Source organism: Sminthopsis crassicaudata, chromosome 1 (assembly GCF_048593235.1).
Source record: "Sminthopsis crassicaudata isolate SCR6 chromosome 1, ASM4859323v1, whole genome shotgun sequence".
NCBI lineage: Eukaryota > Metazoa > Chordata > Mammalia > Dasyuromorphia > Dasyuridae > Sminthopsis > Sminthopsis crassicaudata.
The window spans coordinates 143,228,170-143,254,314 of NC_133617.1; the positions used below are offsets into that span (position 1 = coordinate 143,228,170).

The window sequence follows — 26,145 nt, forward strand, 5'->3', positions numbered from 1 at the left end:
AGTCTATGAAGAGTTTTAAAAGGAGTATCATGCAGAAGATAAAAGAGAGAAGCATGGTGAGTATAAGCAAGCTGCAACAAGTGCAAAAAAAAAAAAAAAAGGAATTAGAAGGAGAACTAGTGTAAAAAAATCACCAAAATGTATGAACAAACAGTATGGTGGTGTATGTCAGTAATCTCTGGTGAGGGAGAGATTGGTGCATCACTTGAAATCAGCAGTTCTGAGCTTTAGTAGGCTAAGCCAGTGGATATTCACACCGTCTAGCACAAGATAATGAGTCCTAGGATGGGATGGACAGAGCCCCAGACAGAAAAAACAGAACAGGTTAAAGTTCCTGAATTTATCTAATTAGTAATAAGATCAGATCCATGAGATCCTTGCACTTCAAGGCTGGATGACATAAGAAAATGTAGACTCTTTCTCTCTGTGTGTCTCTGTCTCTGTCTCTGTCTCTCTTTGTCTCTCTCTCTCTCTCTCTCTCTCTCTCTCTCTCTCTCTCTCTCTCTCTCTCTCTCCTCTTTCTCTCTCTGTCTCTGTCTCTCTTTCTCTCTCTCTCTGTCTCCTCTCTCTTTCTCTTCTCCCTTCTCCCTCTCTCTGTCTTCTTCCTTTTCTCTGTTTCTTCCTCCCTCTTCTCACTTGCTCTTTCTCTCTTTTGCTCTCTCTGTTTATATATATATATATATATATATATATATATACATATATACATATATATGTAATATATGTATATATATACATACACACATAGACATATTTGTGTACACATACATGCATATATACAAACATGTATGTGTGTATAAACTGTATATATATATGTACATATACACACATATGTAAAAAGATGAACTAAGCCATATGATAGGGATAAGGGATGACCACAGCCAGTCTTATGCTTGCAAAGTCATGCTAAAGTGAAGAAGGCCTCTACATGAGTGGCTTCCATGTTTTCAGCCTATTGAAAGACATAGACAAGAATCCAAGCCAGACAGGCATGGATGGGCTACAGTCTGCACCACAGGAAGGAATAGTAACATCACTAAAATCAGAATGGGCAGCAATGTGTGCAAGGAAGTGAGGAACTAGCAGACTGTCACACAGCAGAATTTGTCATGTACCCAAGAGAGTGTTCACTCTATTGGGAATGGCAGTCATGCAATTGGAAAATGCTCATTGTAATCATAACTGGATCAGGCTCAGAAATAGAAATTTAACAATAGTAATAGATTTTGGATTTTAAATTGCTAAGGATACAACTATTTGATATGAGCAACATCATGAGAAGATAACTACAGAAGGGCTAAATATCATCAATCAATCATCCAAGCTGCCTTTTTAATACCAAGGTCATTATAATCCTGAGATACATGCTATTGTTTATTTTAACCGAATAAGAAGAAAGAGATTGACCTCTTGAGGCCCTTCTGTCAGTCTTACTCATACCTGGGCACCTTTAAGCATCACTATCCATCACCAGAGTGTTGTTGAGATGCAGTTGATTCTTTGAGGCCCCATTTTCTCTGCAAAGATACTGAAATGATTTTCTAATTCCTTCTCCAGCTCATTTACAGATAAGGAAACTGAGACAATGGGGTTAAGTGACTTGCTTAGGGTCACTTAGCTAGGAAGTATCTAAGACAAGATTTGAACTCAGGAAAATGAGTGTTCCTAGATCAAGGCCTGACTCTCTATCCACTGAACCACCTAGCCATCATCAGAGGCACTCCATTATTGATTCATTTTTTTCTGCTTATCTTCATCTCTGTTCAGACCACTTCTCTGTCTCCTAAAAGTACCTAGAAGACATTAGAAGACAGAACAATGATCTATATAGTTAAATTTAACACATCTTTCCTAACTTCCTTTATCTTTTCGCCTGAGCGGTAAAATATTTTTTGAGTTCTCTATGTGGCCAGCTTAGGTGATACAGTGAAAAGAATGTCAGACGTGGAGTCAGGAACTCATTTTTCTGAACTCAAAGATTACGTCAGACACTGTCTGGCTATGTGACCCAGAGCAAGCCACATAACTCTGTTTGCCTCAGTTTCCTCATTTATAAAATGTGCTGGAGAAGGAAAAAACCACTGCTAAAAACAAAACAAACAAAAAACTCCAAATGGGGTCATGAAGAGTCAAACACAATTGAAAAGCTGCTGAATTAAAAGGAATTAAGTGAGGTCAAGAAGACTTCATGAAGTCTATTGTTGAGCTAATTTTTGAAGGGTGAGCAGTATTTCAAAAGTCAGAGACGAACAAAAAGGGGCTATTCAAAATATAAAGAAACAATACACAAAAACAGAAAAAGAAGATACATTCAGGAAATGATGCATACTCCCATTTACTTGAACCATATAGTATATAAAAGGGAATAGTTTGAGATAAAATGGGAAAGGTAGGTTGGAGCTAGACTGCAAAGTCTTATACGACAAACTAAAGAATTTACACATGATTAGATAGACAATGGGGAGCCTTTGGAAGCTTTTCCAGTGCAATCTAGCAAACATTTGTTAAGTTCTTTCTATGTGGAGAGTATTATACTCAAGGCTAGAACAAGGATCTCTCTCTTCCCATGCAGGGCAATATATACTCTTAGAAAGCCAGCTAAAACACTGAGAGGACTGGACATGACTTAGGACCCAAGGCAAACTAGTCAGTATGTGTCAGAGGCAAGACCCAAATTCAGGTCTTCTAGGCTCCAAGGCAGGTTCTCTATCCACCACATTATCCTGACTCAATCTGGGGCTACAAATACCAAAACATAAACAACCCATGCCTTCAAGGAGCAATGAAGTAAAATGTTCAGAACTATGCATTAGTAAGGTTACTCTAGCAGCAGCATGATGGATTTATTGGAAAAGGGAAACCAAAGGCAATGAGGAAATAGGTCAGGAGATTATTGCAAGAATCCAGGCCTTATTAGAATCTTTTTGGAGATCAATTCATGACTTCCTTGGGCCCCTCAGGAGCAAATAAACTGACACTGAGAATAACACTGGGACACACTGGCACGTAGCTCTACTGGCATTCTGAATTCTCTTAATCATTCCAGTTTAGATTTTCACTAAATACATCAGTCTGCAAGAAATGCTTGGGTTAGCCACCCATGCTAAAGGCATATTTCACAGTAAAGAATTACCCACTGGTCTGTTATTTGGCAGAAACCCCTAAGTGGATAGCTGCTTCACATTAAGTGATGTGCCCATAATTGAGCCAAAGTGGCACACCTTATATCAAGAGCTCTCTTTGATGAAGAGGATGTATCTGAAAGTTTGCAATGAGAGGGATCTTTTGCATTGAGATTTCTCATTACTGATTCATGCCAGGATAGAAATGTAATAATTGGGTTTTTTTTTTAATGTTATTCAAATACAATAATAGCTCACAATTATTTATCACTTTAAGGTTTTCAAAGTGCTTTCTTCATGACAACCATGTGAGTTAGGTCATTCTTGTTGTTAGGGGTGTATAACTTTTCATGATTTCATTTGTTTTTGTGGTTATTTTTGTCAAAGATATTAGAGTGGTTTGTCATTTTTTTCTCCAACTGAGGCATCCAGGGTTAAATGATTTATTTGCTTTACATAGCTAGTGAGTCAGATAGTTCAAGAATTATTCCCATTTTACAGATGGGTAAAGTTAAGCTCTGTGTCCAAGGTCCTTACTCCAGGTCTTATGTTCTTTCCATGCTGCTGTGCTGGTTCTCACTGCCTGGTTCATGCATTAGTCATCTCTCAACAGGAGTGAGCATTGGCAAGCCCTCTCAATTTCCTCCACTATCAATCTAGAGTTCATTCAGAAACCGGTGCTATATTAGAGCCGTTTCTTCTTATATCGCTTGGTGGGATTGCTTGACTTGCTATGTAGTATTTCTCTTTTGGGATTTGCTAGAGTTGTCAAGATAATAAAACTGCAATATGCAGTAGTACCACTCTATGGCACACCTCCCTCACTGCTGGCACAATCTCTGAGTAGTCATACTGTTTCTACCAAGCCCTGACTCAGAAGTCAGGGGACCTGGTTTCCAAACCTGCCTCTGACATTTACTACCCATGTTATCCTGGGCAAGCAGCACTCTCTCTGGGACCCAGTTTTCTCAACTATAAAAAAGAAGTTGGGACTAAATGGTTCCTGAGGTCTCTTGGGCTCTAGAGCCATAATCTCACACAGCTACTACTTAAGGGGAAAGAAAATTTTGACACTGACATCTGGGCAAAGATTCCAAGAAGGTGCCAGTGGGTTCTGCAAGTAGTCTAGGATTATTCTAGGCAGGTAGGTGGCAGCTTATATAAATATACATTACTTGCTATTCCTTTTAAATGCATAATAAATTTATTGTGTCAATTTTTCTCTTTTTATCCCCTTCTCTCCCCTTGTTTGTTTAGCTGACCATTCTAAGCTTAAGCAGATTTTTTATGCTGAGCCTCAGTCTGTTCCAAGTACTTAGTACCAAGCACTTTTATAGAGTATTTTCTATGTGATATTTTCAGCCCTGGATGTGGAGTCAGGAAGATCTGATTTTAAATCCAGCCTCAAGCACGTATTAGCTGTGGGATCCTGAGCAAGTCACTTAACTTCAGTCTCCCTTAGTTTCCTCTTCTATAAAAGGCGTGTGTTGACAGTATCTGTCTCACAGGATTGCTGTGAGGATCAAATGAAATAGTATTTGTAAAGGTCATAGTACAATTCCTGCCTCTTAATAACCACTTAATTAAAGCTTATTTCCTTCCTTCTACTTACAGTCACTCTATTAACCCTTTCCATGACAAAAGCAAAGGTATCTCCTGGGAGCCTTCTACCAAATACACTTTCTCTGGATTTACTTTTGTTATTGCATCTGTGTCAAAATGCTTGCAGAAAGAGGAAAACACCCCATGAAAGTTACTCTGTCTACACTTTTCTGGGGTTGGGGCTGCATTTTGTTGTTATTGTTTAGTTATTTAAGTCCTATCTAGCACTCAAACCTATTAGGGTAAATAGGTCCCCTGCAAATGTTGATTTGATTTTATCTTTTTCAGTTTTTCAATTTAATTTTTAATTTTTGGAATAAAATAAGAATTTTCATAACAGTATACTAAAAAGAGATGATTGCACGCAAAACCGCAAATATATTATGTATAACGTGCTATTCCTTTTAAATGTGTAATAAAGTTATTGTCATTTTTTTCTTTTTTCCCCCCTTCTCTCCTCTGTTTGTTTAGCTGACCATTCTAAGCTCAAGCAGACTTTTTATGCTGAGCCTCAGTCTATTCCAAATACCTGGTACCAAGCACTTTTATAGAGTATTTTGTATGTGACATCTTCAGTTGTCATGATTCAAGCCATCCTAGGCTTTCTGCTATTAGCCTAAATGCTTCTGATACATATTTAGCATTATGCTTCCTCCTTCAGTATGTGTGTGTGTTTGTGTGTGTGTGTGTTTGAAGAGAGTTTTTTTATTTATTTCTTAATGTGATAGTGCTTTAAAAAGATGGAAAGAGCCACTAAACATCCATGATCTCATGTTGGGTAATCACATATTCTAAATACTGTGCCTTTATATTATACTTCCCTTCTGAGGCTGTCAAGTACTTGGCAAACAGCTGAGCTCCACAACCCCCATGGAATCTGCGTTATTGTTCCCAGATTACCCAGGACAGAGTTTGGCCTGACATAAGAATATATGTGACTTACTACAGGCCACGTTGTGAGTCACTGGCAGAAAAAGACCCAGAGGGACATAGCTCTATGGTTCCCAATAGGAGACTTCTTCAAGAAGAAGCCCTGAAGGCGGGCAACAGCAGGGAGAGGAGAGATAGCTTTGGGGTTCATCAAAGCAGGAAATGAGGAAACCCAAAGAACTCTGGTGGCTCAGTGTACCCTGTGTTTTCCATCACCTCTCCCCTCCTGCCTCTCCCCATAGAAAGAAAGGCAGAGAATGAATCCTAGTTCAAGGCCTTTGGGTAATTGGCCCTGAACACATCCGATTACAATTTGACCCTTCACCTTACACAGGCCTGGCAGCCCTGCAGCCCACTGGGATTGAAGAAAAAATCGATAGTCTGATGGATCTTAAGTGACTCATGCCAACTTGACTGTTAGAAAATGGCTTGATGGTTGTCTGGCTGTTAACACTTCTGTTCTTTTCATAGTAGGTCTGAAAATAGCTCAGAACTCTTTAAATGTCTGGAAATGTAGGCAATGGAGAAAGTTTATAATGGGGATGGGGATAGGAAATGCCCTGAAAAAAATCTGTCTTCTCTTCTCAATCTCCCCTCAGAAGGCAAGCATCATCTGAAATTAAGTTAATAACCTCATCAGCCTGGTTAAAACAAGGGCTAAATATGCAAGAATTAGCCAGGAGGTGGTCATGTGAAGTACTTATTCTTTGAGAACAATCACATAGTCAAGTTATTATCCTTAACTTACATAGCTATTTCCCCTTCCCAATATTTAGGCAATTTATTACTTGTTTCCCCCAAATAGCTTATCCTAAATTGACAGCGGGAGTCAGGGATATGTCCCATACAATTTTGTTTCCTCTCAAAAGGGGTCCTTTTCATACCTACCTTTTATGGTACACCTGGATTTATTGATGTGAATTAACAAAAGGTGCTGTCTAAGGTTAAAGGCAGAAAGGAAAAGGAAAGGCAAAAAGATAAATCTTGGCAGAATTTCAGCTTTTGGAGAAGAGGGATTATTTTATTCTGTATTTGTATCACTAGTAGCTACCAAAGTTCCTGGCATATGGTAGGTGATTAATAATAAATGCTTTTTCTTGGATTGATTAATCTGACAGTGAGGTTGCAGGATGAGTTAGAGGAAAAGTGAAGATGGGGGCTGAGGAGCAAACTATAGTAATGAACTCATAAACTTAGAACTGTTAGAAACTTTAGCAAGTCGCAGGACTGATCAAGAACTAATCCAGCCCCTCATTTGATGGATGAGGTAACGAGGTCATCTCACAGTAAGATATGAGGGCTTGACACATAGTAGGCATATAATTCCTATTTATTAATTGACTGATTATACAATCGTGGCAACCTTGGCAAGGACTGGCCCAAGAGAGATGAAAGGTCTTGTCCAAAGTCACACAAGTAGTTAAGTGCCAGAACTTTAGACTTTAAATCCAAGAATTCTTTCACTACACTATTCTGAATGTCTTGGAACAGTCCAAACAGGAGGGGATAAGTTCCTGAATAATGTAATTTGCATTTGCACAGTGCTTTAAAACTTACAAAGTAGTTTATTCAGAACATCCCAGTGAGGCATGACCTATATAAATATGTTTTGTTTATATAAATATATACATGCACATGTGTATATATCTACAAATAATATATGCATTGTGCATGCACAAATATTTTTGTGTGTGTATATATATATATATACAATTTGTATAATGTATAAAATATATATATATATTAAAATTTACACAGTATTTTGTCAAAAATATATATATATATATATTCTTCCTACCTTATGGGGATTTTGACAAAATACTGTGTAAATTTTAAAACACTAAGAAAATGTGAATTATTATTATTAAGACATAGTCATATATACATGTTTAACTGCATGTATATGTGAATACACATGGATGGATGCATACATGTATTTACATCTCTGTGATCTATTTTTTTGTTTTTTCTTGACAGAGATACTGGAGCAGTTTGCCATTTCCTTCTGTAGCTCAGCTTACAGATGAGGAAACCTAGGCAAACAGGATTAAGTGACTTATTTAGATTATACCACTAGTGTCTGAAGTTGGATTTGAATTCAGGTCTTCTTGACTCTAGGCTTGGAAGTCTATCTGCTATAACTTAGCTGCCCTTACATTTATGCATATAGTACTATATAGTGAAATATGTACAAAGATATATATGTATGTATTCATATATATGTTTATACTTATATATTATCTGTATGTATATATACATATATATGTATAATATGTGTATAACCAATTTATAGATGAAGAAAAAATTAACTGCCCATGGTCACATAGGTATAAATGATACAGCAGGGGCCCTGAACCCAAATTTCTTCTCTGTCTTTGTCTAGTGCCCTTTACAATGCCCCCAAGCTGTCTCCTAAACTAGATTAATAGAAGTGGGAAAGGATAGGTGTAAGAATATGACAAAAGAATGCTTAAGACTTTGATAGAAATATAGAATGATTAAGTGGCTAAATGAGGGACCTAAAGGGGTGTGAAGATTCTGAATAATCAGGAAGATTATGGTCCATATATTAATAGAACTAGAGAAATCAAGAGGAAGAGCCAATCAAGGAATGGAAATGATAAATTGTGTTTTAAATACATTGAGTTTGAAGTATCAGGGGGCATTTAGGTAGATATGTTCTTTAAGGATAAATCTAGATTCAGAGAGGCAAAAAGAGACAAAAATAGATTAAAAACAGAGAGAAAAAGGAGGAACAGAGGAAGAAATACAGAAAGAGACAGACAGAGAGAGAGAGAGAGAGAGAGAGAGAGAGAGAGAGAGAGAGAGATGGAGAGGAGAGATGAAAGGACAGAGAGATAGGAAAAGTCACAAATCACAAATAAAGAGAGCATAAACAGAGAGAAAGAAGATCAGAGAGAGAGAGAGAGAGAGAGAGAGACAAAATCAGAGACAGAGACTGAGATACCAAGACAGAAACAGACTGACAGACAGAGAGGGAAAGAAAGAGAGACAGAGACAGAGAGACAGAGAGATGGAGAGGAGAAATGGAAGGAAAGGGAGAGAGATACAGACAAACAGAAACAAACACAGAGGAAAAAGAGAGAGATACAAAAAGATAGAGGCAGAGAAAGACAGACAGAGAAACAGAGACAGAGAGGGAAATGGAGAGGAGAGATGGGGAAAGACGAAGAGAGAGAGACAGAGAGACAGAGATGGAGAGGAGAAATGAAAGGAAAGAGAGAAATAGAGCCATAGAGAGATACAACAACAGAGAGACAGAGACACACAGAGAGACAGAGCAAAACAGAGACAGACAGAGATGAAGAAGAGAGGGGCAGAGAAAGACAGAGTCAGAGATAGAAATGGAGAGGAGAGGTGGGGAAAGAAAGACAGAGGGGGACAGAGAGGTGGAGAGAAGAGATGGAAGGAAAGAGAGAATGCAACAGAGAGAGAGACAGAGACATAGAGAGAGTGTAACAGAAAGAGAGAGAGAGAAAGAGACAGAGAGACAGACACGCACACACATAGAGAGAGATAGAAAGAGAAAAAGACACACACAGAGAGACAGTGAGAGATACAGAGAGAGAGACAGAAAAAGAGATACATACAGAGAGACACACAAAGAGAGTGGAGATATAGATTAGGGAGTCTTCTGCAGAGAAGTGACAGCTGAAGCTGTGGGAGGAGAATATATTTCTGAGGAAAAGTGGTAAAAAGAACAGAGATCTGAGGACAGAACATTGGGGAACATCCATATTTAGAGGGTGGGAGGAAGATGAGGAGAAAGCACAAGATGCAAAGTCATCAGAGAGGTCGAAGGGAATGTACTGAGTCACAGAAGTTGAGAAAGCAATCTTGGCAACAGTGCCAAAGGAAGTCAAGGATGAGGTCTGAGAAAATTCCATTGAATTGAATAGCAGCCATTCTTGTAATTCTTTAAAGTTTACAATATCCTATACATAGCTCATTGAATTTCAACAAGTCTATGAGGTAGGTACTACTCTTTTTTCAGTAACTATTAAATGTTAATGGCGTATGAGGCCCTCGACTTCAGTGTTGGGATATATAGAAAAGCAAACACAGACATTATTGTGCCCAACTGAGAGTCAGAAATGGACTTGTCCATGGTTACATAGCTAGAAAGTTTAAGGGACTGAATTTGAATCCTGGTCTTCTTGACTCCAAGGTCAATACTATATTTACTTCAGATTTCTTCAGTTTAGCTAGCTTTTAGTTGCTAGAATGAATCAGTGGGGGTGCTGAATTCAAATCTGACCTCAGACATTTAGTAGTTGTGGAACTCTGGGCAAGTCACTTAACCCTGTTTGGCTCAGTTTCTTCATCTGTATAATGAGTTGAAGAAGGAAACGGCAAACTACTACAGTATTCTTGCCAAGAAAATCCCAAGTAGAGTCATAAAGTGTTGGATATAATTAAAACCTGAATGAATTAAGTGCTGGCCTGAAACAGAGTGATTTAAGTAGAACACACTCTTTATTTAAACACCTACTATGTGAAAGCCATAAAATACAAAGATAAATATATAACATGGTTTGTACCTTCAAGATGGTTTGTACCTTCAAGAAGCTTACAAATTAATAGGGGAAAAGGGCATACAATCAGATAAATGGGAATTAATGTAAAATTTGATAGACAAAGAAGTAAGTTCATTGGGGATATTTGAGGAGGGAATGATCCATGATCAACTGGAGGCAGAGGGAGGTGATGGTAAAATTAAGCAATCAAGAAATGATAAGGCACTTAATAAACACTTAGTATGTGTCAAAAACTCAATTGGTGCTGTGCACATTTCATATAGGAATTTCACACAGACATTAATTGACTACTATGTGCCAAGGGCTTTACAAATATTATCTCCTTTGATCCTTCTGTAAATCAAGATTTGAACTCAAGATCTCTAAATCTAAATTCAGCCTACTTCCCCTGGCAGCAAACTACTTCTTAAAGGAGAAGATGAATTTCATGTAGGAGGAGTCCTTGACAGAAGAAAAAGATTTCACCAGATGGAAATGCAGAAGAGGCACACTTCAGGTAGGAGGAATGGCATAAATGCATGGCGGTGCATTTCTGGAATGAAATGCAAGAATACTCAGTAACCAACCCAGCTTGATTGGAGCTTGGCATGGAGTGAATTGTGAGATTAGGCTAAAAGGACAGATTGTCAGTAGATTATGGAGAAACATGGCAAAGAGGAAGTGGAGGCAATGGGGTAAGCCATACATTCCAGGAATTTGGCAGCAAAAAATAAGAGAGAGAAATAAAATTATAGCAAAATATAAGTAGACAATAAAGATAAGATTGAAGCTGCTAGAACAGGATTGTATAAATTAATTGTACTCAAAGCTGGTCTAGAATTGGGAAGAGACAAGATACAGATGCAACTGTGTGGAGATATCCTCTAAGCAAGTCTGTCTGTGGACTATAAGATCACTGGTAATTTTGAAAAGTGTTTTATTGATTTTCATATAACGAACATAAAAGAACTTAGTTGCAAGGCCAAAAATAACCTGTCAAGCCCAGAGGAATTAGGCAGGACCCTCTTTTTCTTCATTGCCCCTTGAACAAGATTCAATTTCTCCTCCTCCTCCTCCTCCTCTTCCTCTTTTCTTCTTCTTTCTTTTGCTTCTTTCTTCTTCTCCCTATTCTTTCTCTTCCTCCTCCTCCTCTTCCTCTTCTTCTCCTCCACTTCCTCCTCTTCCTCTTCCATTCACAATGAGGAATAATAGCCATGAATATCACTGAGGTGACAACATATCAAGAATTCACTAAATAACTCATAGACTTGGCTTTTAAAAAGAGACAGGTTCACAAGAGAAGACAAACACACATACTCAGAAAGAGACCCAGACTCAGAGATACTGATCAATGCCCAGATCTAGACTGAGACCTGCACATCCATGAGATGCAAAGATCTTGAATCAGGTGAACAAGTGGGAGGACATAGAAGAAAAGTGTTTGAAGCCTTGAAGTGAGAAGTTGGGAGAAAAGACAGGAAAACCCAGTTGAGTAGGGACTGGAGAGAAAACCACAGACTATCATATAATTGGACCCCAACAACTCAAACCAATTCCATAATTCGTGTAGACTGCATGGGTCCAGAGGGGAAGATGCTTCCCCCTTCCAGAGAAAGGAATTGTTAGATGACCTCCAGAAAGCTAAGGAGACTTCTCCACCCAAAATCAAGATTTTTTACTTAACAATTTGATATGAGGGACTTTTTAGAACCCCAAGCAAATCTCTCAGCCTAGAAATTGCTGAATAGTTGCAGATCTGCATTAAGAAAAATGTTTCTTACACTGATAAAATCATAGCTCCAGATAAAAGAAAATAAAACCCATTCTCTATCTGGTGTCTCTATAATGTCCTTAGAAACCTAAAAATGTGTAGAGGGATTTGAGGACCTTTGAGAGATGTGAGCCAAATTCTAATGATCTCAAGGGAGACTCTAGATGTTGACAATAAAAGCCAGAGAAGTTATTATTAAGAGAGGCCCACAAGGTGAATTTGCATCAGGGGCTGGGACCCACAGACACATGGATTACAAATGCTATTAGATACTTAATCTTTTGCTCCCCTAATTTATATGTGCTCCTTTCTCTATTTCCCAAATTCCCCTCTACCTTTTTCTTTCCTTCCTTCCTTCTCTATTTGAATTCTTCTTCTATGTCCTTTAACTTATCTTGGCAGGAGATGTGGCCAAGATGGCTCCTTACACTTTCTTCCTCTTCTTAACCCTTTCTTCCCTTTTTTATGTGGCAAAGTCAAAACCTTTGCCCTTTTGAAGTATACTTCCTCTCGTCCTTCATGTCCCTTCCCCTCACTGACAGTCAATAAGCATTTATTAAATTCCTATTGTGTCCTAGGAACTGTACTAAGCACATGCCCCTTCCTCTCAGCATTTTGGTAAATTTTATTAGTATTTATTTCCTGATGGATCCTAAGTAGCCTCATGACTACAGACTATAGAATTGAAGAATCTGTGGGACAATCTAGGTTTGGGCAGAAATGATAGTAAGGAGGGACTTGGTGGATGGTTATCTTGCAAGTGTCTTTACACAGCTGGAATTGCAATATTCTTAAAGCCTGGATCTGACTATGTTACTTTCCTGTTCAAAGGGCTATTATCCCTTGGATCATATACAAACTCTCTTGGCAATTATAGTCCTTCACATTTTAGCTCCACTGTACCCTCCAGGCTTAGGACACATCATTCATCTTCATCTGCTATACCATCCAGACAAAATTAGCCTGTGCACATCACTTCATTTCCCATTTCTATGCTTGCCCCTATTCCCTAGAATGCTCTTTCTCATTATTGCCTTTCTGGAGAATCCCTACTTTCCTTCAAAGATCAGCTCAGGGGCCACTGGCTACAAGAAATCTTCCCTTATACCAGCTTTTCTCAGTGGCCACTACTCAGAATTACCATCTCTTTACTTGACATATACTTTGTATTTACTTTTATGTATATATATTTGTTCATATGTGTATTTGTATTGTTTTTCCCAGTAGAATAAACATCTTGAGGGGAGGGACCATTTCTTTGTTCTCTTTGTACCCCCAATATTCATGCTTGCCCAGTGTTTGGTACAACAGAGACAAAAAAGGTATGCTTCTTAATTAAATTTTCTAATCTCCACTATGACCCCATATATATAGTTATGTGATAGATCTGATGGTAATGCCTTAAAACTCTTCTTAACCAATGAGGAACTAAGATTTAGGAGAAGTACTGTCAAGAATACATTTGAAATTCTTTACAAAAGAGAATGTTTTGATGACACTTTTTGCTTCTTTGTTTTTTAGTCCAAGATGCAAGACATTCTGGCCCCAAAAATATTTCTGAACAACCATTTATATACTTGTTAGGATGAGAAGATAGATAGAAAACACAGAGAATGTACAGATAGTAGTTAAAATGCAAGAATCTCCTTAAGCTAAAACAGAATACTTCTGTTTGCTTCAATGCCATCTGCTTGGAATCAGGAAGACTCAGGTCAAACTCAGCTTCAGATTCTAATTGTGTGACCCTTCATAAGTCATTCACCCATCTCTCTTAACTTCAGTTTCTTTACATGTAATATCGGAATAATAACATCTGCTTCTCAGGTTATGGTAAGAATGAAATGAGATAATATGTAAAGCACTTTACAAGACTTACAGCATTGTATAGATGCTTAGAAAATAATTACTTGGTTTCAGTTGTGAATACCAAGGACTACTGGTAATTCTATTTAGGGAAGAAAGAAATGAGGGGATAGGTTCTCCAGTTCAGTGATTCTCCATTTGAATTAAACTATGATAGTTCAAAAGGCAATCTTATCTATCTCTCTAGGTAAAGGGGAGAGTGATTCCTAATACCAACTCTCAATGACCCATAATAACCTTATGAAAATACAGGGTGTGTGTGTGTGTGTGTGTGTGTGTGTGTGTGTGTGTGTGTGTGTGTGTGTAGGGGGAGAGATGTGCTGCCAAGTTTCTAAAAAGGGAGAAAATGTAAATCGGGAAGGAGTTAATCTCAAAACTGCACCCAGAGTGAATTTGATTTTACTTTAAATCATTAGACTGGTTTTCCAAAGGAAGTACAGTAACAGGACAGTGAAATGTAGGCAATTTTTCAATCAATAAATATTTATTAAGTACCTACTATATCCAGGTGCTAAGTATGTGCTTAGATTATTAAATACCCTATTCAGTTCTATCTGAAATGTTTGACCCCAAAATATGTTAAGCTCTTGAAGAGCTGTATGACTGTATCATTTTTACTTTGGATTTCCAATGTCAAGCACTGTACCTGGCACATAGTTTCTTAAACATATTTTTGTTGAGTAGAAGCAGATATATGAATGCATAGATCTCCAGGGCACTCTCTCCTTAAAGAAGATGTGGAAGGGAGCAGGGTCAATATAAAATCATATTGCTCTTTTTTTTCCCTAAAAAAATGTTCTAGAATCTCTCCTTCTTCAACCCTTTCCACCCTCCCCCCACAAGATTAAAATGAAAGCTTATCAACCTTCAAACCTGTGTAATCTCTGATACCCAGACAAGCTGAGTTAATGTATTTAATGAGTTAATTTGCTATCCAGGAGAGATGTTAGTACAGAGGATAAAGGAAGTCCATTAATATCATGTGATACTCTGCAGTTGAAAGTCTCAGCAGAGAAGTTGAAGGGAACACTGAGTGAGGAAGTAATGAGTTTTGTGGGAGAGGACAGCTTCTTCAAGGAGAATCTACTGCTTTGGAAGCTAAACAAAGGTACTGATCCTAAGGACTTTCACTTCTATGATTCCATTTCTTACCCTATCCTGGCAGATTTACTTAAAAAAAAAAAAAAAAAAAAGAATTTAATCTCATCAACACTTGCTACTCTGGGAAGATTTCAAAAATTGTTTCCTCCACATATATTTTTGAAATTATAGCTTTCCTTGATCAAGAAGTCTGGTCCAGAACATTGTATTTCCTTCTGTTGCTTGCCACTCTGTGCAATTGGAAAAAAAAACCTTAAAGACAATTAAATAATTTTCTCTCTAATCTGCATACTGTTCAAGACTGAATTCCTAAGTGTGTGAGTGTTATTGCTCATTATGGAGTTCAGACATGAAGATTAAAGTGTAGCAATCAGACATAATAGTTCACTTGAAGTCTCAGTAAATGCTTGCACAGTAGTGTGTTAATGAGTGTTAAAACTGACATCATAAATACAACGTTCTCAATTTTAAAAATTACAACTCTGTAACAGGTCATGCTGATAAAACACACAAGAAATACAAGTTGAGCCTTTAAAATAGATAACAAACAGCCGGTACAGATATTCACTAACCCAAAGTACATACAAATAATTTTTAAATGAGAAGAGAATTAGCAGGTGGTTAAATTATTTGAGTAATAAGACAAGTAGAAATAAATCCAAGTATTAAGTACCAATTATCACCTTCTGGGTTTCAAACCTTCTATAGTTTGGCATTACAAAATGCCTCTGCCTTGTGGCAAACCCATGAAACTTGGGGATATTATTAATAGGTTTTGTTTTTGTTGATTTTTTAAAAGAAAAACTCAACTTTGCAACCATTTAATCCATGTCAACCAAATAATTTGCTCAGGCAGAATAGTGACATTTCAACAACTTAAAACTTTCTAAGCCACCATCATGTACTATGTAATTTTTTTTAAAAAAATGGGCCCCTTTGTTTTCTTCAAAATGAGCTCCAAGTAATTTAAAGGTTTGTCATAGCAAAGAAAATCTTGCTTTGCCCCAAACATCTACCAATCAACAGTCTTGTGAATTGAGCTCTTCTTCTAGCTAAATTATTTTTAGTGGGAATTAAAAACCAGGTTTGTAGGTCAGATTGGCAGGGCCAGTGCCTAAAGCTAGCACTCTATAAAAATGAAACTGAAAATAGTCCTGATGAAGTTTTTCCTTTATAGTCTGAAATGTAATCAAGTTTTGTAATAAGAGGAGACAATTTCTACTTAAAATATTATTTTATAGATAAATTGGGAACCCCAAGTCTGAACTAGATGTTGACATTAATGATTTGATGGTGCCATTTCAGATGGAAAGAACAATTTTTCCCTGGGTCCCAGATTACTTTAAGTTATATGTCATTTCTTTAAAATGAAATCTGTTTTTGAAGCCACATAGGTTTGTCTTCCTTCCTTCTGGACATGCTACTTCAAAACTTACTTTGGGTTATATAATAAAGGTTATTAGGAAGCATTATTAAACTTGTCCTCTTAGATTTATTACTGCTTTTGGAAGGAGCAAAAGAGAGGTTAAAAACAATTTCTAAAAGCATTTTGGGATATCCCTCAGGTGAAAGGCACCATATAAATGCAAATTGTTTCCACAATGAATTGTGAACTTTCCAGGTTTTTTTTTTTTATCTAAAATGGATACAACTGTCAGAAACACCTTATCATTTATAATGAAACAGTGTTTGGAAAAAATATTCTACTAGAGCAACTGAGTACTGTCCTGTCTCCCTGCAGATAAGCCTATAATAAGGAATTACTAACCATTTTATAACACACTCAATACGAAACCCAATAAAATTGGTTTTAGCAAGTGAAAACATTCTCGGGCACACCTGGTGCATCACCTGCCATCACCTGCCTCTAAACCACTCTGGAGGTGATTTTGTAAACTATTGACTTTTTATCTCTGGAAATATTGGCTAGAGTTAGATATTTTGACTGCAAAAATCTATGAAATAGCACTTAACTTCTCAATCTGTTATCTCTGTCTTTTTTCAGGTTTTCATAGTGGGGTGTGTGTGTGTGTGTGTGTGTGTGTGTGTGTGTGTGTGTGTGTGTATGTGTGTAAGAGGAAAGAGAAAGCAGGAAGAGGAGTAGAACAAAAGCAGGAAGAAAGAGAGACAGATAGAGACAGTGAGACAAAGAAACAGTGAGACAGAGAGACAGAAAAAGAGAGACAGAGATATTGTCCATTAGATATTGGAAAGTGACCTACTATGAATTTCCATCCAGATGAGTGAAGTTGAACCTACATCTACAATCAGAAGTGCCTAGTGCATTTAGAAAATCACTCAAGCCAAAGTTCCCTTAGTAAAAAACAGTAACTCAGCCCATAGACATTTTGTGAATATTTTCAGATACTAATGGTTCCTCACAATAGTCTTATGAGGTTAATATTGATGCCATCTATTAAGTGAGAAAATCAAGTCACACAAACTTCAGTAATTTAGGTAAGAGTCACATAAACAGAAAGGATTTGAGCCTTAAAGAAAATCTGGCTAACTCCATGCTTATGTCACTTAATACAATCTTTACAAGACATATAATAGAAGTTAATTTGGAAACATTACACAACATATACTATGACAGATACACAGCAGATATACAAAGGGACTCAGTATTCCATCCACATTTTTATGTGATAGCCCAGGGCTCCTGTAATCAGGGAGCAAAGAGCAGAAAAGAGTTTCTGAGAACCACAGGAAGTAGGATATATGTACCCCTTTAACCTTTTTTCAATAGGCTTAAAGTTTCAAGGTACTTTATGCAGCATTAAACTTTTTAAAAGTTTGTAATTAGTTGTAATATTTTATAATACTATTTCCTTTTCAATTTCCCCATTCCTTTTCCTTCTCCATTTTAGTCCTACCTTGTTCCCAGAACAGACAGTTAATTCAATATATAAATATAGATATAGATACATATAATGTTTCCCTGCAGTCTACTCCATGCATATATCATTTGTATTCTGAGTTCATGCTTATGTTCCATGAGTTCCCCATTGCAAAGAGGGAAGCCCCTTACTAGGTAATTATAGTATCATATAAAAATTATGAATCCTAGAAGCAAAATTACTGGAGTAAATCTTGCTTTGAAATAAGCATGCGCTCATTTTTAATGAAATTTCAGAGGAGAATATTGAAAGATAGTTTCCAAGCTACTGTCTTTCATATCAAATATGAAATATTTACTTTCATAAGATATTAAAATAAACTTCTTAGGAATTAGAAGAGGCAGAATAACCAAATCCACACTCTTAAAAAAGACAAATAAAAAAATGCTAATTCCTATGAATGACCCAGCAATATTTGGTAAACTTGTTTAGAACATGGAATACAGTTTGAAAAACAAAATCTTTTCATTCTTGGTCTATGCATACTGGGCTCAAGAAAGGATCCTCATTGGAAAGACTCTTAGGAAAACAGGATGCCTTCTTCATGATTGTGACTCTCAATAAAGAATAAGAAACTCAAGTTGAAAGAAATCCTAGAGATTATCCCATTCGATCCATTCCTGTAACAGAAATCCCTCTACATCATTCCCAACAAGTGGATATCCAGCTTCTACTTTCAATCATCCAGAAATGAGAAACTCACTACTTTTTTTCCACATCAAAAAACCCCAGAGAGCCTCATAAGGATCAGATTTGTCTCTGATTTTAGACTAACAGTAATTTCCCAATGCTTTTGCTCTTGAAGTAGGATCAGTTCCACACTGTGTGTGTAAACTGAGTAAATTAGATTTCCAGGGAGGTGATATTTGCATAAATAACAGTAGTATGATATGCACCCATGCAAGTCACAGAACTAAAATTTACGTTTTAAGAAAACAGAAAGTTGCATTGGTGATATGTGCTTAATTTCACATTTTCTGTTTTGAGCATTGAAGCAAATTGAGAAATGAATGCATGACTGAGATTTTTTTTTCACATTCTTGTAAGTTGAAATCTGAGTTTTTCATTGCTGACTTCACAAGTGTTCCCACTGGAGAGACACACTTTTTATCCAATCCTCACATGATAACATGAAAACAAAAGTGCAAACTGACAGCACTGTACCAGGAACACCAGGGTTGGGTACATGATGAATGATTTGTATAGAAAAACTGGCATTCAGGATACTCATCAGGCACAAAGTTTAGCATTTTTCTCAGTGCATAGTCACCCTACCCCATAGCAAGGATTTGACATGCTGTGGAAGCAATAGTGGGCGTACACTGGTCAGGCATCTCCTTCCATTTAGAATGGTAAGGTACTGAAAGGGAAAGACCTTATCTTCTCCTCTCTTTGCAACCCTATGGAGCCTGGAGCCATGCCAGGAGCACAAAAGGAGCTCAACCATTAGTATGGTCTTGACTATTATAATGGAGCCTGACCTTCAGGCTAATGTAGGGAATCATTTAAGCTTAGTTCACTTGGTGAGCTTCTGCTCATGTTGGTAAGACTTGCCATCAGTGACTTAACTTTGTGGGCATAGTAGTCCCGTAGATTGACTGAAGGAACCTCCTTCATTCCATCTCCAAAATCGCAGCTGCGCATGGCACTTTCAAGTTGCTTTTGTCGCCTATAAAAATGTGAAAATTTATTGAAGATCAAAGTTATTGGCAGCACCACCACAAGAATACCAGCAAGGATACAAGCTGAAGCAGTCAGCTTCCCAGCTGTGGTCCCTGGAACAACATCACCATAGCCCACAGTTGTCATGCTCACAGTTGCCCACCACCAGCAGGCAGGGATTGTTGCTAGACCCTCATTTTCTTCTTTCTCAATGGTGTAGGCCACTACAGAGAATATTGATATGCCCACTGAAAGATAGAGTAAAAGGAGCCCTACCTCTTTGTAGCTATATTTCAAGGTGGCCCCTAGAGAGCGAAGGCCAGTGGAATGTCTGGCCAATTTTAGGATGCGGAAAATCCTCATGAGCCTGAGGACTTGAGCCACCCTGCCTAAGTTGGCCAAGGTGGGAGAACTCTCCACCACCAAGTTGACCACCAGGGTGATGTAGAATGGAATGATGGACATGAGATCAATCAAATTTAGCGCATTCTTAAAAAATTTGAAGAACTCTGGGGCCACAGCAAATCTGGCCACTAACTCAAAAGTGAACCAAGCAATCCCAAAGTGTTCTACAATTTCAAACCTGGGGTCTTCTTCAGGGTTGCCTTGGCTATCCGGGATCAAAAAGTCAGGAAGGCTGTTGAGGCACATGGTGACAATGGAGCCTAACACCACCATGATGGAAAGAATGCTGAATACCCTACTCAGAATTGAATAGCCTGGGTTATCCAGAGCCAACCATAGCTGTCTCCGGAGGTTACCCAAGGGCTGCCCATCAAACTTGGATGCATCATTGTAGAAGGCCAAAATCTCATCAAAGGAGGAGGTGGTGCTCTCCTGGTCACTCTGCTCATCCCACTTCTCTTGGTCAGGCTCCATCTTCCTTCCATGATAGCTGTAGCTGCAGCAGGAGTCGATGAAGAACTCGTTGATCCCCCAGTACTCTATCTCTTGACTGAAGGAAAAAACGCAGAGCTCTCCCATCACGTGTAGTTTGCCTGTGTTATAGAAGTGCAGGACGTAGGGGAAGAGCTCCGGGTTCCTGTCAAAGTAGAACTCATTCTGCGTGTCGTCATAGTCATCACACAACTCCAGGATGGACTCCTTGGAGCGGCAGTGTAGGAGGCGGCCCAACCGGGTCTCTGGAAAGCGCAACAGCGTGTGAGAGCGCAGCTTTTTCTTGAAACCCCCAACATTGACGCTGATCTCGCAATCCTCGAAGTTGGCTTCGGACAAATCCGACAGGCTCTGGCCCGTCATCTTGGGGAGACCCGGGACACTGGCGGGGAGCTACACCTAGAATTTGAGCGAACAGGGAGGAGGCGATGAGCGGCGGTGGGAAAGAGCCACGCGTGACTAACGTTGGGATTTCCCTCTTCTCTCCTCTCCCCCCACCCACCCCCGAACTGCAAGATTACAGGATCACTTCGCGCATTCTAATGTAAAGGTTCCTGGGGATGGACCAGGTTTTTGTTAGTTGGGTGATATTTTTTCGGGGTTAGTTGGGGGCGGTGGGGGAAGGGAGAGATTGACCTTCTTGTAGATGTGAGAGGTGGACCCATCCCTTGGTTCAGTGCCCACTCGGAGCATTTCTGTGGGGTGGGACCCGTATCCCACCTCTTGTACCTCAGGTCCCCTCACTCCGTTGACACTGGCGTTTTCCTCCCCACATTGGACAGCTCAGCAAGCTATCCTTGCACCTCTGATTCTGGCAGTCGCATTGGAGATAAATGTAGCTGAAATAGAATCCCCGTAGGCGTGTAGATGCCCCTCGCTCCCCAACCCACCCAATCCAGCTCGCACCCTGGGAACTGGACGGCTTGATTAAGAGAAACAAGGCTTCTGGATGGATATGTAGGAGGCTTTGGAGCAAAAAAAATAAAAATAAAAAAAATACTATCTTTTCAAATAATCAGGGATATTGTTATTTAATACCCATCACTACTTTCCCTGACTATAGTGTTTCACCTCGCCAGAGCTTCTTCATGGGCAGCTGGAGAGTCGTGTGCGTGCGTGTGTGTGTCCCTCCTATTACCTCCCTTAGTTCTCCATCCTTCTTGTCAGCTAATCAGGAACCGGTTCTACCCTGGCCCTCTTTCCTTTCCTGGCTCGGCGCCCCAGAACCTCGTGCACTGCGCGCTGAGCTCCCTGAATTTTTTCAGCTCTCCCCCTGGCAAAGCCGATTCTCAGAGAAGAGGGAATCCGCTCTTACCTGCAGTCTCAGGAATCGGTTGGAGATCCAAGTGCGAAACTTCCCAGACCACCTTCTTAGCATTGCTGCTCCTGCTGTTGCTGATGCTGTCCACTGGATGTTCGTGTGTGTCTGTGTGCGCGTGTCTCTGTGTATGTGTGTGTATCTGTGTATGTATATGTGTGTGTGTGTGTGTGTGTGTGTGTGTGTGTGTGTGTCTAGCAGGAAGGATCCAGAGCGATGTCTCCTGCTTGTCTTTCAGGCTTGGGGGATCAAAGACCTGCCAGTTGATCGTGTCCAGGGTTGACAGGTTGCCCCTTGGCTGTCAGGCAATCACCCCGACCCCAGACCCACTCCCCTCTCTCCCCGCAGCAAGAGCCGCTCCCTCTGAGGAGGCTGGAGCTGCCCGCTCAGTCAGGCAGTCTCTGTGGGTGTGGGCTGCAGCGGGAGATTAGAAGATCCTTTCTCCTGGGGCTGGAGGAATCTGAGGGCCAGGCCTGGCTAGGCGGGTGGTGCTGAAGGAACAGCTCCCGGATCCCCACAGACCCTTCCAGCAACCTCCTCCGCTGTTGTTGCTGCTGCGGCAGCCGCAGCTACAGCCGCGGTTCCTGCACTCAGCCTGGGCGTCATGGCGACCACCGCCTATACCCCCACCTCAGCGCTCAACTGACTCTCTTCCCCAAAGGAGCCCGCTCCAGTCTACGTGAACCCCACAGGTGCCTCAGCCCACTTCCCTTTGCTGTGGCCCCTCCCATCAAACCTTTTCCCCGAACTGGGGATAGCCCCAGGTGGCCTTATTCTCCGCGGTCCTGGGGGGAGCCAGATAGCCTTTTCTCCTTCCCAAAAGGCAGAACTGAAGATGTAGGGACATGGAGATCAGGGTAGGGTACGTGTGTGGCGGAGGGGGTGGGGGCTACAATTGGAGAAAAATTCTCATTTCCTGGTTGTGCCAGAGCCGGACAGCCGAGGAGTTCAAGGTGTCAACCCTTTTTCCCGCCTGAAGAAAGTTTCTGGAGGCTTCCCAGGCAGCATGGATGAAAGGGAATAGGAAGGAGGCAAGAGCGGGAAGCAGTAGCCCCCCTAACTTTTCGAAGTATTGATGGTTAGAGAACTGGAAGGTTTATATATGTGTGTTGTCTCCAACATGGAGTTCTTTCTCTGCAAAATGTGGGAACTGTGTTTACATGCATTTGCTATTTGCAGAAGTTGTATTGTGCAGGTATAGAGTAGAAGCTATGTGCTGTGAATGCTGCTTCTGACTGTACTGAGTGCATGTGTGTGTGCAGTATGGAAGCTATATTATGCCTATAGGAATAGTATGTGTGTGCAGTAAAAGAACTGTGTGTAACGTGTATGTGCATGAGGTGGTTACTATACATGTACATGGAAGATGTATGAATGTTTATTTACTCTGTGTACAGCAAGAGAAATTTGTGTTTATAAGTAAGAGTGTTTTGTGAGTTGTATATTTGTTATATTAATTTAAACTGTTCCCAAACCTAGAATTCTTCCTTATCACTTCTTGAAGCTTTTCTAACTCCTTTGGTTGGTAACAACATTTACCTTCAGATTTCATGTAGCATCACTTTGTTTTGAAACATCCTAATCAAGCTATATTGTATATAGTAGCTACTTTATTATGTTTTGTTCCAGCATCTAAAACATCCCATTACATACATTAAAAGGTATTTAATGTTTATTGCATGCTATTATGATTGTATATGCAATGAATTATGTGTATAGGACACATGTATGTATGTATGTGTGTACGTGCATGTGTGTATGGTTCCTGAGGTTCAGAGAGATTGAGTAATCTTCAAAGTCACATAGATTTCTTTGTCTGTAAAATTAAAGGGTGGAGTATATCAGTGCTGTCATACTCAAAATAGAAATAGTTCCCTATATACTATATATATATATATATGTCATCTTAGAAAGCCACAAGTTAACATTATCTATATTGTATTGTATTTAATCTGGTTCCAGAATCAGCTTTGGACTAGATTTCCACTAATATCCCATTAAAGTTTAAAAAAAAAAATCTGGTGATCCTAGTTACATTCATATGTCTACCGGTCATAGTCTATTCTCAAGAAAAATACTGACTGACCCCTGATGGCTCTACTCAGAAGTCTTGTTTTTCCAGTGATCTTCATCTTCAAGATGGCAGGTACAGTGAGTTGGGAATTGATCTGGGGAACTGACTTCCAGTTCCTATTTTCTCTTATTCATATTGCCTATTTCTCCCCTTTCTCCTTCTCTAGCTCCACCTGCATGGCAGGGAAATGATGGCAGCAGTCATTTCAGCTTGACAAGCAGTAATCAACAAATGGATTTACTTCTTTTGATCAAAAAGCATTGAGAAAAGCACAGACCTAAAAAGCAAATGCATAGAATGTGCTGGGTTCTGCACATGTCCACTGCAGCTGCAAATTGAAACTCAGCCTTTCTCTCCATGTGCATAGCACACAATGCAGGCTGTTGGCTCTGCATTGATCTTTTCAGCCTCACCCACCCAGTTGGATGGAAATCACCATCAGTTGCATTATCTTTAAATATGAGACACAGCTTTGGTACAGAATCTGTATCCACAAAATTGACCTTCACTATGTATCACTCTCTCCCCAGGAATAGCATTGGTCATCTCAGACATCTGCCTACTATATGCTTCTGTCAGGAACACCTTGAATCTCTATTCATGTAGGTGCTATTCCTTTCTATGTAGGTGCACCAGCAGATTATTAACACCCATCTAGTCTTTGTCTTCATGATTTTCATGCTCAGGGTGTGTGAGAAAGATGAGAGAGCATATATTGTGCCTTATCTAGTTTTTAATATATGTCATTTCCCCAGAGAGCTTTATATATGTGTATATGGTTTTTTTTCCAAATTTGTCACATATTCTGGTATAAGTATATCTGATCCATAAATTTTTTTTAGCATCATATAAATTTAGTGTGTGTGTGTGTGTGTGTGTGTGTGTGTGTGTGTGTGTGCATCCTCTGTATTCTTTATTGTTGTTCTTTGGCTTTAATTTTTTCTTTCCTTTCTCTCTTGTATTTTGGTTGCATTTACTTTCTTTTTCCCTTTTGGTCTCTGTGTGTCTGCTAAATATGTCACACACCCCCAATCGGTTTTCTTTGTCTATGTCTTTTCCTTAATATTTTTCTCTCCTATGCATGTCATATCTATGACAGACTTCCTGGTGTGTGTCTGCTGAGTGTCTAACAGCCCCTCACTATGTGTGTATTCTATTCTTTGTGTTAGCTCTTCCCTTTGTGCATATCTATTAGCTATATTGCTGTCTCTTTCTCCACTGTTATATCACTCCCACCCCCTGCTTTGTGCAGCTCTCTGCTTCATTTTATATTTGTGTCTCCCTGCTGTGTGTCACCCTCATTTCTCTGCTTATTGTGTGTCCTGTGTGGTAGGCTGTCTCTGTTTTTCCTTTTCTCTCTCTCAGCATAAGCCTCATCTTTCTCTGTGTGGCTCATGGCTCTCTATTTACTCAGTTTTTATATATGCATGTGTGTATGTATTTCTGCTCTCACTTTCCCTTTTTTCTTTATTTTAGTCTTACTTCAAGTTCCTCTTTCTGGATTAAAATTTCTTTTAATGCCATTTCTTTTTTGTTAGATGTTTTGAAGGTCCCTGGATTTCTTAACTCTGCTTATCTGTTTGCCTCCTCCCAGTCTGTTCTGGTTTTTGTTCTTTCTCACTCTCATTTTGCCTTGTGTCTGCAACAGGATTTCCCACCTTACGTCACCTCTGATATAACTTCTTCTCTCTCTCTCTCTCTCTCTCTCTCTCTCTCTCTCTCTCTCTCTCTCTCTCTCTCTCTCTCTCTCTCTCTCTCTCTCTCTCTCTTTCTCTCTCTCTCTCTCTCTCTCTCTCTCTCTCTCTTTCTCTCTCTCTCTCTCTCTCTCTCTCTCTCTCTCTCTCTCTCTCTCTCTCTCTCTCTCTCTCTCTCTCTCTCTCTCTCCCTCCCTCCCTCCCTCCCTCCCTCCCTCCCTCTCTCTCTCTCTCTCTCTCTCTCTCTCTCTCTCTCTCTCTCTCTTTCATTTTGGCTTCTACCTTTCTCTTTGTTTTTCATAATTCCATACCATACATTCTGCCACTGGGGTACTGCTAGGATTGTAGCTGTCCACCTCTATTTGACCCCATCATTGAACAACTGGGGCAATCTTTTCTCCCTATTTCTTTTCTTTCTCTGCCCTCTACACCCACTAACCCCAGATTGTCACGCTTTTGTTTCCAACCTGCTTGTACTTCCAACATGCCCCCTTCCATGCCTGGCAGAGAGAGCCTCATGTGAACTCAGGAGCTGAGCTGTGTTACTCATACCAGACAGCCATGATACGTGGCTGGGTCGCTGCCAGGTTACTTGAGCTGTCTCTTTTTGATCTTCCTTATAAGGATGGAGGAGCAAAATTCCTGACCTTCCCTATACAGGTGGAATTGATTG

The 26,145-nt window shown here is 39.5% G+C and overlaps 1 protein-coding gene across 1 annotated transcript; it reads right to left on the minus strand.

Annotated features, from left to right (window-relative positions):
* Window positions 1–15,034: 15,034 nt before the first annotated feature.
* On the minus strand, window positions 15,035–22,480 carry KCNS2 (potassium voltage-gated channel modifier subfamily S member 2). Its single transcript, XM_074268675.1, has 2 exons — window positions 21,702–22,480; window positions 15,035–20,785 (listed from the first exon to the last, which is right to left on the minus strand). The coding sequence occupies exon 2, from the start codon at window positions 20,747–20,749 to the stop codon at window positions 19,316–19,318; it is 1,434 nt and encodes a 477-aa protein (XP_074124776.1). The 5' UTR covers window positions 20,750–20,785; window positions 21,702–22,480; the 3' UTR covers window positions 15,035–19,315.
* Window positions 22,481–26,145: the final 3,665 nt, after the last annotated feature.

Bases quoted from the DNA above. Each gene is read 5' to 3' on its own strand.
- KCNS2 (XM_074268675.1), bottom strand. From the start codon at position 20,749: ATGACGGGCCAGAGCCTGTCGGATTTGTCCGAAGCCAACTTCGAGGAT.